This window comes from Phodopus roborovskii, unplaced genomic scaffold (assembly GCF_943737965.1).
Source record: "Phodopus roborovskii unplaced genomic scaffold, PHOROB, whole genome shotgun sequence".
NCBI lineage: Eukaryota > Metazoa > Chordata > Mammalia > Rodentia > Cricetidae > Phodopus > Phodopus roborovskii.
The window spans coordinates 71,262,708-71,275,820 of record NW_026126418.1 but is presented as its reverse complement, the minus strand read 5'-3'; the positions used below and the strand labels follow the sequence as shown (position 1 = coordinate 71,275,820).

Below are 13,113 nucleotides of genomic sequence, written 5' to 3'. Positions count from 1 at the left end.
TGAGACCTAGGGTGACTGTTCAGGTGGCTTGCTGTTTCTGTCCTTGCTGCACCGTTTTGGAAGTTGTCCATCCGCATTTCCTGTCTACTCTAGTATTGTTATTTTCCTTCTCAGGTCTTGATGAGGTTGAAGATTAAACTATCACAACTATTATTCTCTCTTCCTAGTTAGATATATTAGGTACTAGACTTACGTTTTCCAGCTTAGGACAACTCTATTGTAAACTCCATTATGCCCTCACCCTAGGACTAGATATGTAGGTCATTTTGTTCTCGATTTTCCTTTTCTTAGAGCACACTTGTTATTCACTGTTTTGTATATAGTTTTGTATTAAGCCTAAATCTTTTCTTTAGACTAAAAGGGGAATTGTAGTGAGGTAGTCCTTCTGTAGCACTGACCACGCCCATTGGGGGTGTGGAGCTATGGGCGGAGGTGACCTGAGGAAGGAGGGTCGGAGGGGGCCAGGAAGGCGCTCTCTTTCTGGCGTGACTCGGACAGGAGAGGATCGGGTTGAATTTCCTGGTGTTCATCTGTCTAGGTTGTAAGTTATTTCTCCCTGAATAAACATCTATTCGGCCTATTTGTTTATCCCGACCCTTATTTACCGCAATACCCCCCCACTCTCTCTTTAATAAAATTGCTTCATGGGGCTAGAGAGATGGCTCAGCAGTTAAGAGCACTGACTGCTCTTCTAGAAAACCCAGGTTCAAACCCCAACACCCACAGAGCAGCTCACAATTACCTGTAACTCCAGTTTCAGGGAATCTGACACCCTAATACAGACATACATGAAGGCAAAACACCAACACACATAAAATAAATCATTTTAAAAATTAAAAAATAAACTATGTGTGGTGGTTCATGCCTTTAATCCCAGTACTCAGGAGGCTGAGGCAGGTAGATGTCTGTGAGTTTGAGGCTGGCCACCAGGCAGTCTACAGAGTGAGTTCCAGGACTGGCTTCAAAACTACACAGGGAAACCCTGTCTTGAAAAGCCAAAAAGAGAAAAGAAAACATTTTAGAACTCACAGCCTCTATGACTTGGAAGCTAAAGGCAAACATAGAAAAGAAAGCATGAGACAGGAGGCCTGCCAGCCCATCTCTGTCCAAGCAGCAGAGACTCTTTACAGCCTACCCTCAGGCAACCTCACTAACAAAATGGGCATCTTTACAGAAAAGCAATCAATATGGTACAAAGGTTGACTTAGAAAATTTCAGTAGCCTCACAGAAGACAAGACTCCATTTTGAGTTTTTCCATTTTTGTTTTTTGTAATAAACATTATATTTTTAAAAATGCTTTAAAAAAAAAAAAAAAAAAACACTCAAGAACACGCCACTCACCAGTTCTCTAAGAGCTGATCTTCCAAGTAGAATTGTCCACAGTTCTCTACTGCTCCTGAAAAATGAGAAGCAGAGATAATTTTGCTCTTCTAAGAAAATAAAAAGTTAAATCTGATATTCAGTCAGGCTGTGGTGGTGCAGACCTTTAATTCAGGCATTTGAGATGCAGAAGCAGGTGGATCTCTATGATTTCAAGGCCAGCCCAATCTACAGGACAGCCAAAGAGCTACACGATGAAACCCAGCCTCAAAGAAAAATATGATACTCAAAATAAACATAAAATGTAAGAACAAAGGATTTAAAAATTAGTATTAGCAGGCTTTTTGAGACTGTTTCACTCATATTTCAAACTTCAAATTACTGACAGTATATAAAAATAGACATCCTAGAGATGGCTCTGCAGTTAAGAGCATTGTCTGCTCTTGCAGAGAATCTAGGTTCATTTCCCAGCACCCACATGGAAGCTCACAACTGTCTGTAACTCCAGTTCCAGGAGATCTGGCATCCTCACACCAATGTACATAAAAAAAAAAAAAAAAAAAAAAAAAAAAAAAAAAAAAGGACACCCAATCCCATAGAGTTCAAGGCCAGCCTGAGCTATATGAGACCCCATCTTCAGAACAAAACAACAATGAACTAATGAGATGGCTTGGGGGGTAACTGTGCTTGCTGTCAAGCCTTGTAGAGATCCATGTTAGACGAGGAATAACTCCAGATGTCCTCTGATCTTCATATTCATACATACATACAAATGAATAACTAACTTTTTTAAGCTTCATAAAGAGATGAAAATGTAGCTCAATTGGTGAGTGCTTATCTGGCATGCACAAGGCCTCAGCAATTGATCCCAGTATTACATAAACAGATGTGGTAATTCACACCTGGAATCCCAGCACTTGAGAGGAAGAGAAGATAAAGCCACGTAACAAGTAGTAAATTTAAGTCACCTTGAGAAACAGGAGATTTTAGCTAAAAAACAAAATCTAAGGGCTAGAGCTCATTCATACAAACACAGACACACACACACACACACACACACACACACACACACACACACACACAGAAAATGAAAACTTGAGCTGTGAAGATGTCTCAGTGAATAAAACACCTGCTACCCAAGCATAAGGGTGGGAGTTCAGATCATAGAATCCATGTAAGTAAGTGTGTGTGTGTGTGTGTGTGTGTGTGTGTGTGTGTGTGTGTGTGTGTATGCAGCAGATACCTCTAATTCCAGCATTTAGATGGCAGAGACAAAGGATGACTAGGGCAAGATAGCTAGCTATTGTGTCTGGATTCAACTCAGATTCTACATCAATGAATAAAGTGGAACATACATAATCAAAATCAGCTTAGGGCCTCCACACATACCCACTTGTCTATACACACATGGACATGTATACACCCCACAGACAGACTCAAGAGAAAAAATAAACTGAAAACTATTTTCCTTATTAAGACTAAAAAAACAAAGTATTAAGAGTCACATACACCAAAGCTGTCATTGAAGATTGCCCAATCAAATAGGCTTAAACACAACTAAATATTATAAATTTTTCCTAACAGTTAATGCTTCTAAGAAAACAACTTCAATTCTATTAAATCCATAGCTACCAACTCCCACATCAACACACTGCAATCACTATAATCTTTTTCTGATAACAGGGTAACATTCACAATTCAAAAAATAATTAAGAGATTAGATTCAGTTAATGGAACAAATGTTTCTTTTTATGCTGATAAGAAGCCAGTCTCAGGCAAGGCACTAGTGGTGCTTGCCTTTAGTCCAAGCACTCAGGAGGCAGAGGCAAGTGGATCTCTATGAGTTTGAGGCCAGCCTGGTCTACAAAGCTAGTTCCAGGTCAGGCTCCAAAGCTACACAGAAAAATCCTGTCTTGAAAAACCAAACCACACCACACCCTACCACCCAAAAAGAAAAAGAAAAAAAAAAAAAAAAAAAAAAAAAAATTCAGTCTCAGGGGCTGAGTTCAATTCCCAGAACCTACATGGAGGCTCACAACTATCTACAATGAGATCTGATGCCTTCTTTTGGCATGCAGGCACACACGCAGGCAGGACACTGTATACATTAATAAATGAATTAATCTTAAAAAAAAAAAAAAAGCCAGACTCAAATAATACAGAGACAAGGTCACTAAAGAAATTTAGTGATGTTTTGAAAGTTATCATACCTTCTCAAGGCATACGTCTGCTTTGGCTTACTTATCTAAAAAGCCAGGCTTTATTTAAAATGGAATTTGCTGTATGTCTAGTATGAAAGAGTGTTGTGGGATATTTGAACTCTATGTGAAGATGTATTTGCTGTGATTGGTGTAATAAAAAGCTGAACGGCCAAAAAAGCTAGGTATAGGCAGGATTTACAGGCAGAGAGAACTCTGGGAAGAAGAAAGGAGCAGCCAGGAGCCAAGGGCAAGAAACAGAAGGGACAAGATGGAAGAGAGGTAGCACTACATGACAGAATGTAGACTAATATAAATGGGTTGATTTACATTATAAGAGCTAGGTGAGACAAGCCTAAGCTAACGGCTAAGCTTTCATAATTAATAGAAATCTGTCATTATTTGAGAGATAGCTGACGGAACAGAGAAAGACGTGCTCTACAAATGAGGCTGTGGATTGACTAAGTGTTTCTTTGAAAATCTTTTTTTTTTTTTTTTTTTTTTTTTTTTTTCTTTCAAGACAGAGCTTCTCTGTATAGCTTTTGGAGTCTGTCCTGGAACTCACTCTATACACCAGGCTGGTCTTGAACATAGACATCTGCCTGCCTCTGCCTTCCGAGTGCTGGGATTAGACCTCTTTGAAAGCCCTAATTCTTGGTTGCAGGAATTGTAGCTGAATGAAAAGAGTGTGTGTGTCCAGCAATCACAAGCCCTTGGCTCCATCCCCAGCACCACATAACCAGACCAGATGGCACCATGCCTGTGATCTTAACACTGGGGGCAGAGATCAGGAGTTCTGAGACATCCTCGTTACACAAGTTCAAGGACAGCCTGGTATAGATGTAATGCTGTAATAGAAAAAAGGAGACTCTGGAGAGAGGGCTCCACCGTTAAGAGTGCTTTCAACTCTTTCAGAGAGTCTGAGTTAGTTTACTAGCATCCATGTCAAGCAGCTCAAAACTGCCTGCTTCAGGAGATTCAACACTGTCTTCTTTCTTCCATGGACATCCATCACATGATGACAAACACATAATTTTGGGGGAATGGAGGTGTTTCGAAGGAGTGTTTTGAGACAGGGTTTCTCTGTGTAGCCCTGGCTATCATAGAACTTGCTCTGTAGACCAGGCTGGTCTGCAGACCCACCTGCCTCTGTCTCCCAGGTGCTGGAATTAAAAGTGTGTGCCACCACTGCCTGACTTAAGAATTTTTTAAACAAATTAAAAAAATAAAATTCTGAGGCTAAGCACAATAACAAATGCATTTAATTTCAACACTCAGCAAGCTGAAGCAAGTTCAATTTCAAGTCTGGCCTAAGCTACAAAGTAAGACTCTACAGAAGAGACAGAAGAGGGAAGGGGACAGAAAAAAATAATTCTTAATGAAATATAGTTTTGCTTGACATATATAGGGATGTAAGATATGTTGTAAAGTCTAAGTATATATAATTTTTGTTAATTATTCCTTAAGTAAATTTAAATAGAAAATAAGAAAACAAACAGGAAAAGGAAAAAACATGACAAAAACTATAAAAACCATATTATAATAATTTTGTTAGGTGTCAAAAATTATGTTTTGCCTGGGCATGCATACCTGTGATCCCAGCACTTGAGAGGGAGAAGTTGGAAAGGAAAGCTGGTCTCAGTATGCCCAAGGAGGCCAGAAATAGGTGTTAGATCCCTTGAAACTGAAGGTACAAACAGTTGAGCATCAATGTAGATGCTGGGAACTGAACCTTGGTCCTCTGCAAGAGCAGCCAGTACTCTTAACCACTGAGCCATCTCTACTGTGATATATATGGACTCTGTGTGAAGATGTATTGCTGTGATTGGTGTAATAAAAAGCTGAACATCGAATAGCTACGCACATATGTGACAGAATTCAAGAAGAAGGCACTAGAAACTGGCTCAGGAAGGAAGACTACCTCCCACTGGCAAGTGAAGGAATGTGCAGATAAACAGGTGAAGCGGGTACTGGCACATCCAACCTAACGGATCAGGAAAGGAACAGCTTCTACCTATATCCTACAGAAACTAAGGGTACACCCCATCTGAACTAAATCCTAAGTGTACAGTAAAGAAACTAAGTCACTAAAATCAAGTATCTAGTTTCACAGATAGTAAGTTTTAGAAAAAACATACTGACTGAACTGGCAAGGTAGTACAGCTCTTGATGTAGAAGCCTTGTTAACCTACACTCAATCCCCAGACCCGACATTCTACTGTGAATTGACTCATAAAAGTATCCTCTGGCGCCCTGCCATGGCACCACACTCATGCTCCCTCCTACACACACACACACACACACACACACACACACACACACACAAAGTTTGTTTTAATTTAGTTTTGTTTTTTTAGATGTGCCAACGAGATGGCTCAGTGGGTAAAGGTGCCTATCACTAAGCCTGACAAATGATTCTTCAAGATTCTCACACATGGTGTGGGAAGAGGAAACAAATTCTGGCAAGTTGTCCCCTGACCTCCACAAGCACTCCTTAGCAAACAGACGGCCACACATACACAACAAACAAACAATAAACATGGAACATTAATCTAAACTTCTAGGAGACATCATGGAATTTTATTTCTAAGAAGCAGATTAAAAGGCACATGGTTCAGTGGGCACAAATACAAGAGAGGAGGCAGAGGCAGTCGAATCTCTGTGGATCTCTGAGAGTTCAAGGCCAGCCTGGTCTAAAGAGCAAATTCCAGGACAGCCAGAGCTATTACACAGAGGAATCCTGTCTTGAAAAACTAAACCAAAAAAAAAAAAGAGAGAGAGAGAGCAGGAGAGATGGCTCAGTTAAGACCAATTACTGCTCTTTCCCAGGACCCCAGTTTAGTTCCCAGCACCCATGTAAATCAGGTCACAATTTGTTGGGATAATCTACACCGTGTGAAGATATGTCTCTGTCCTTCCTCTCCTGCCTAAGACACCTTCTGATTAGATTAATAAAGAGCTAAATAGCTAGGCAGGAGAAGATAGGTGTGACTAACAGAAGAAGATAGGAACTCCGGGAAATAACTGGAGGTGCAGGACATTCACCAGACAGATATGAAGAAGTTGGACACATGGTACTGAGGAGAGGTAAGGAGCCACATGGCAGAATGTAGATTAATATAAATAGGGTTAATTTAAGTTATAAGAGCTACCTGGAAACAAGCCTAAGCCAAGGCCAAGCTTTCATAATAAAAGTCTCTGTCATTATTCAGGAGCTGGCCGTCAAAGAAAGTCCAGTTATATTTGGCACAACAACTGCCTATGACTCCAGTTCTAGATGGATCAACGCCTTCTTCAGCCTCTGTGGGTACTAACACACCTGGTACACTTACACTTAGGCTACACTTGGCTCCTCTTACAGAGAACCCAGGTTCAATCCCCAGCACCACAAGCCTCTGTAATTCCAGTTCCAGAACACTACACAAGTGATGCACAGACATACATGCAGGCAAAAGTACTCATAGACATAAGAAACAATAAAATGTTCAAGAAAAAATGTTTACAGAAAACGCGTGGGTGCAAAGTAAAGAATAATCTGAGTCCATCTGGAGAACATTGAGGTAATCTAATGAAAACAGTCCTTTTGAGAAAGTTACATCTTACATAGAAATAAATGCAGTCACTATCTACCCGACTCCAGCGGAGTTGCACAGTTCTCTTGTAAACTAGGATTTAAGCTTAGCAACAATAGCTTTTAACTTAAAAAAATAAAAGGTTTATTATATATAGTGTTCTGTGTGTATGCCTGAAGGCCAGAAGAGGGCACCACAGCACCATGTGGTTGCTAGGATTTGAACTCAGAACTTCTGGATAAGCAGTCAGTGTTCTTAACCACTGAGCCATCTCTCCACTCTCAGCTTTTTAACTCTTTTGAGACAGGGTTTTACTGTGTAGCTCTAGCGGATCTGGAACTCGGAAATTACCCTACCACACCGGGCCCAGGAATAGCAGTAGTTTTTCATACAGTGGCTTTACTTTTCCACACACCCCCACCACTCACACTTCCACAAACATGAAGAGCCCTCAAAATGTCAATATCCAAACCAACTCTCTGCCAAATTCTGAGTGACTTCCACAAGATTCTGAGTGGCTTAAAGAACATCATTCCAGTATGGTCGGTGCCAACTCCTGCAACTACAACAGCAGAAAGGCTGAGGCAGGAGGGTTACAGTACCAGACCAGCATAGGCCACACAGAACATTGGGCTTTACAGTCATGTCAATAGCCTCTAAAATGCAAACCAAGATTGAGATGGCTCAATAGATAAAACACCACTCCTGAAGACCAGATTCAGTTACCCAGCACCTACATTAAAAAAAAAAAAAAAAAAAAAAACTAGGCAGGTTTGACAGCCCACCAGAATCCCAGTGCTCAGAAGGAGACCAAGGAAGCTAAGGCTTGCTTGACGAGCTGAATCAGCAAGCTCCAAATTGATGGGGAGACCTCTGCCTTGGTAAAATAGAGATCTAAGAAAGACACCCAACCGACTCCACAAGCATACATGCCTGCACATACAGAAGATTAAAAGATTCCCATTTAGAAAAGGGGGCTTGAAATGGAAAGGTAACTTCTAAGGTCAACTACAAAGCAATAGACAAAAGGAACAAAATGGACATTTTCTTAGTCCACATCACAGGTTTTCAAATAGAGACCACTATTCCCAACTGCTAGGAAGCATGCTTTTCAGTGACAAAAAAAAAAATCACTCTCCTAAGAGACCAAGACAATGCCTAGAATACCATTGCTAGGTGCCCTCAGGTTTGCCTCAAATTCCTGGGGTCCTGGGCTTGCTCCCCTACGATCTCAAAATAAAAGTAAGGCTGGAGAGATGGATCAATGGTTAAAAGCACTGGCTGCTCAACCACATGGTGGCTCATAGCCACCTGTAATGAGGTCTGGTGCCCACTTCCGGCCTACAGGCATACAGAACACGGTATACAATCTTTAAAAAAAAGATGAAAATCCTAGGATCAGTCAAAGTCCAGCCTCAAGGATGAGTATGGTGAGTTCCTCAACAAAATGAAAGTCTGCCAGCAAGCCAAAATTTTCTTCTCCTTTTGAAAAAGTCATTTTTTTTTTTTTTGTTTCACACACATATGCATTCATAACTGTGGATACTCGGGCTAACATGAAACAGGCTAGCATGAAACAGCAGAGGGAAGAAAACCAAACTGACCCTCACAAGGATCACATCTTATCCACAGGAAACTCCAAAGGAAGAAGCTGATTTTGAGAAAGATAGGCAATGTATGAGATATATACATGTCTGTCTGAGTGTTTAACGGTTCAGCAGGGAACAAAACCAAATGAAACTAGCAAGGTCAATTCCAGGTGACAGGTATGTTTAAGTTTTAGGAGTGGGAAGTCTGGTCTGGTTATGGCTTTAGTCTGACAGTCTTCAATCTGAATCCTCATGGGGATTATCACAGACGAGGGGGGTCTATGTATGTATGTATGAACTGAACTCTTGAGACATGTATAACAGGAGGCGCCTCTCTCCGGGTTGTGAGAAATGAATGAGATAATTCCTGCAAGGCACTTTACCAGGGTCTGGCGCTAGTAAGCGCTCTTTAAAGGCTACCAAGGCTCACAATTCATGCCTGTACTTTCCGTACTAAGAAGGCAAAGGCAGGAGGACAGGGCCAGCCCGTAGTACAGGAGACCTTGCCTCAAAAAAAAAAAAAAGTGAGAACCGTGTGTTTGTTTTGTAATAATTCATTTTGTGTCTGAAGCTTGGCACAGCTACCCGAAATATCTTGGAAGATGAAGGCATGTTTGCTGATTGAATCAATACCGGAATCAGCCAAAAATAAAAGAAGGCGGGAACTAAGGACGCCCGCGGTTAGAACCCGCGGCGCACGCCCGAGGCGGCTGGGCGCGGGGGCGATACGGCGGGGCCCGGGGACGGGGCTGTCTTCCAGGCGACCCCGAAATGTCCCGCAGTGCCTTACAGGGAGCGTGGGGAAGAAAGCGTGAGTGCGTGGGGAGATCACGGAAAGGGAAGGGAGAGCGGCCGGCCCGCTCCCGAAGTGTCCTCAGCCCCGCGAGCGGGGACGGTTTGGACCTAACCGCCTCCCCGGCGGGTGTCCGTCCACCCAGCCTGGGCTCTTTTCCGCCACTGCTGCCGGATCCCATTTCCAACTCCCGCCCTGCTCCCACCCGGCGCCTTACAGCCACCCCCGCCGCCGCGCCCTACTCCGCACCTCACACACGGCCCACCGGCGGCAGCCGCCATCTTCGCGCGCGCGTCCCAGCCCCGCCCCCGTACGCCGGGCCCACGTGACCGCGCCCCATCCGAATAGGGGCGGGTGCTTCCGTCACGTGATGGCGGGGCGGGCCCCGAATGGGGCTGTCAAGATGGCGCTGCCCAGGGTTGAGAGCCGTCCGCGGTGGAGGCGGTGGAGGCGGTGGAGCCTGTGAGAGGGGAAGAGTGCAAAACGTCTGCTACACCGTAGGTCGGAAGCGGTGGAGGGTGACTGGGCGCAGGCTCCCAGGCCTCAGAGTGTCCCGAGTGGAGCACACTTTTGGAAGTTGGAGAAGGTTGCTGGCTGGGTGAAGTTGCTGCCCTCTGCTTGGCTGGTTGAGGCCAAAGCGTCCCTAGTCACCAAGCTTCCCCAAGAACCCAAGGCCTGGAGACATGACCCGACAGTGCCCTCCCCCAGTCGTGGAGCCTGGGTTTCCGCTGAGCGGCTCGGTGCTGGCGGAGGCTGCTGTGGTGTTCGCAGTGGTGCTGAGCATCCACGCTGCGGTGTGGGACCGATACTCGTGGTGCGCCGTGGCCCTCGCAGTGCAGGCGTTCTACGTTCAGTACAAGTGGGACCGGCTGCTCCAGCAAGGGAATGCCGTTTTCCAGTTCCGAATGTCCGCGAACAGTGGCTTACTGCCGGCCTCCATGGTCATGCCTTTGCTTGGGCTGGTCATGAAGGAACGCTGCCAGACTGCGGGTAACCCGTACTTCGAGCGCTTTGGAATTGTGGTTGCAGCCACTGGCATGGCAGTGGCTCTCTTCTCCTCGGTGTTGGCACTGGGCATCACTCGCCCGGTGCCCACCAATACTTGTGCTATCTCGGGTTTGGCTGGAGGCATTATCATTTATATTATGAAGCACTCCCTCAGTGTGGGTGAGGTGATCGAGGTCCTAGAAGTCCTGCTGATATTTGTTTATCTTAACATGATTCTGCTGTACCTGCTGCCCCGATGCTTCACTCCTGGGGAGGCACTGCTGGTATTGGGTGGCATTAGCTTCGTCCTCAACCAACTCATCAAGCGCTCTCTGACTGAAAGCCAAGGGGACCCAGTGGACTTGTTCCTGGTGGTGGTGGTGGTGGGGATGGTGCTCATGGGTGTCTTCTTCAGCACCCTCTTTGTCTTCATGGATTCAGGCACATGGGCCTCTTCCGTCTTCTTCCACCTCATGACCTGTGTGCTAGGCCTGGGTGTGGGTCTGCCCTGGCTGCACTGGCTCATTCGTAGGAACCCCCTGCTCTGGCTTCTTCAGTTCCTCTTCAACACAGAAACTCGCATTTACCTCCTCGCCTATTGGTCTTTGCTGGCCACCATGGCCTGCCTGGTGGTGCTGTACCAGAATGCCAAGCGGTCATCTTCTGAGTCCAAGAAGCACAAGGCTCCTACCATTGCGAGAAAGTATTTCCACTTCCTTGTGGTAGCCACTTACATTCCAGGTATCATCTTTGACCGGCCACTACTACATGTGGCTGCCACTGTGTGTCTGGCAGTCTTCATCTTCCTGGAATATGTGCGCTATTTCCGAATCAAGCCCTTGGGTCACACTCTGCGGAGCCTTCTGTCCCTCTTCCTGGATGAACGAGACAGTGGACCCCTCATCCTAACACACATCTACCTGCTTCTGGGCATGTCTCTTCCCATTTGGCTGATTCCCAGGCCCTGTACACAGAAGGACAGCCTGGGAGGAGCAAGAGCCCTGGTCCCCTATGCTGGGGTCCTGGCGGTGGGTGTGGGTGATACTGTTGCTTCCATATTTGGCAGCACCATGGGGGAGATCCGCTGGCCTGGAACAAAAAAAACATTCGAAGGGACTATGACATCTATATTTGCACAAATCATCTCTGTAGCTCTCATCTTGATCTTTGACAGTGGAGTAGACCTGAACTACAGTTATGCTTGGATTTTGGGGTCTATCAGCACTGTGTCACTCCTGGAAGCATACACTACTCAAATAGACAATCTCCTTTTGCCTCTCTACCTACTAATTTTGCTGATGGCCTAGTAGTAGTAGCAGCAGCTGTGAAGGTGGAAACAGGGAAATGGGGAGAAAGAATGAATGGTCCCCACAGCAGCTAGCTACTTGACACCAAGAACTGAGGGGTGAAAAGCAGATTTGGGTTTTTCAAATGATTCAGACTTAAAATAAATAAGCAAAGCTCTCTTGGTTTTATTTTTGCTAATAATTAGAATACAAAAAGGCTTAAAGGCATTCACCAGGGAAGTTGAATATGCTGCAGAGCTCCCAGCTTGTAGTCTGGGTAGGGCATGGTTGGAGTGGACCCTGTAGGCAGCAGAACAGAAAGCCTAATGCTTAGGTATCTGTTGCCAAACATATTTGGTCAGAATCCTTGGCCTTACAGCTTAACTGTATGGCAGCATTGGGTGAGTCTGCGCCTCAATTCTTCTATCTATAAAATGGGAATAGTGACAGTCTGGCCCTCTCTGGATACTAGAAGGCTTTATTGAGAGGTGTGTGAGGTATCCAAAGTATTCCGTCTGGAGGCCATGGAGATGGCTCAGTGGGTAAAAGTACTTGCAAAACAAGCTGAGGACCTGAGATCAGTCCCTAGAACCTACATGAAGGAGAGAGAGTGGGTAAAAGTACTTGCAAAACAAGCTGAGGACCTGAGATCAGTCCCTAGAACCTACATGAAGGTGAGAGGGAAGAATTGACTCCCCAGAGCTGTCCCCTGATCTGGCTCATGCATGCCTCCACAGATACCACACATACACCACACTAAGTTGGTTGCCTGTGATCCACCTATGACCAGAAATCAGTAAGGGGAAGTGTCACTATTACCCAAGAGTAAACTTGTCTCAGAAAAAACTCCAGGCAAGATAGGAAGAAGATAGGTTGTACTTGGAAGCAGGAGTGACCTTTCATCTCCTAGCTTCACTCAGAGGAAAACCCAAGAGGCGGAGAGCTGAATGCATGCAGTGTCTCCTATTTGGACTAGGAAGAACTGAAGGCAGCCATAGGTCAGCTTGTGTGCATAGAAACCTGGCCCCACCCTGCCTCTGCTGCCTAGAGGAGAGAGCTGCTCGCTAGAAGGATGAAGCTAACAGCCCTTACAAGCCAGACCTGGCCAAACCTGTATCCCTCTCTTCTGGTACAGAGTCCAGATCCACAGAGGCTGGGAAGTTCTGGAGAATTCTTAACAGTTCACTGTACGTATGAGTGCAGGCTGTCTAGTTCCATCCTGAGTCTCAGTGTCTCCCTGGGTTTGCACAGAACTTGGTAGATATTGACTAAACAAATGAACAGTTACCATCATTGAGAAGATAACACCAGGATTCCCAAGGCCTTCACCCCAGGGCAAGGGGAGTGAGACAAGGCCAGAAGCCAGC

At 44.9% G+C, this 13,113-nt stretch overlaps 2 protein-coding genes across 2 annotated transcripts in view; one reads left to right on the top strand and one right to left on the bottom strand.

The window, feature by feature from the left end:
* Window positions 1-9,848, bottom strand: part of Nup188 (nucleoporin 188) — a 52,070-nt gene extending 42,222 nt beyond the window's left edge. The window contains exons 1-2 of the mRNA XM_051185084.1: window positions 9,723-9,848; window positions 1,343-1,397 (exon numbers count right to left, since the gene is read on the bottom strand). Coding sequence (XP_051041041.1) covers window positions 1,343-1,397; window positions 9,723-9,754 — 87 coding nt within the window. The 5' untranslated portion in view covers window positions 9,755-9,848. The remainder of the gene's footprint in view (window positions 1-1,342; window positions 1,398-9,722) is intronic.
* Window positions 9,843-11,935, top strand: Dolk (dolichol kinase). The gene has a single exon (XM_051185085.1). The coding sequence runs from the start codon at window positions 10,157-10,159 to the stop codon at window positions 11,765-11,767; it is 1,611 nt and encodes a 536-aa protein (XP_051041042.1). The 5' UTR covers window positions 9,843-10,156; the 3' UTR covers window positions 11,768-11,935.
* Window positions 11,936-13,113: the final 1,178 nt, after the last annotated feature.

Bases quoted from the DNA above. Each gene is read 5' to 3' on its own strand.
- Dolk (XM_051185085.1), top strand. From the start codon at position 10,157: ATGACCCGACAGTGCCCTCCCCCAGTCGTGGAGCCTGGGTTTCCGCTG.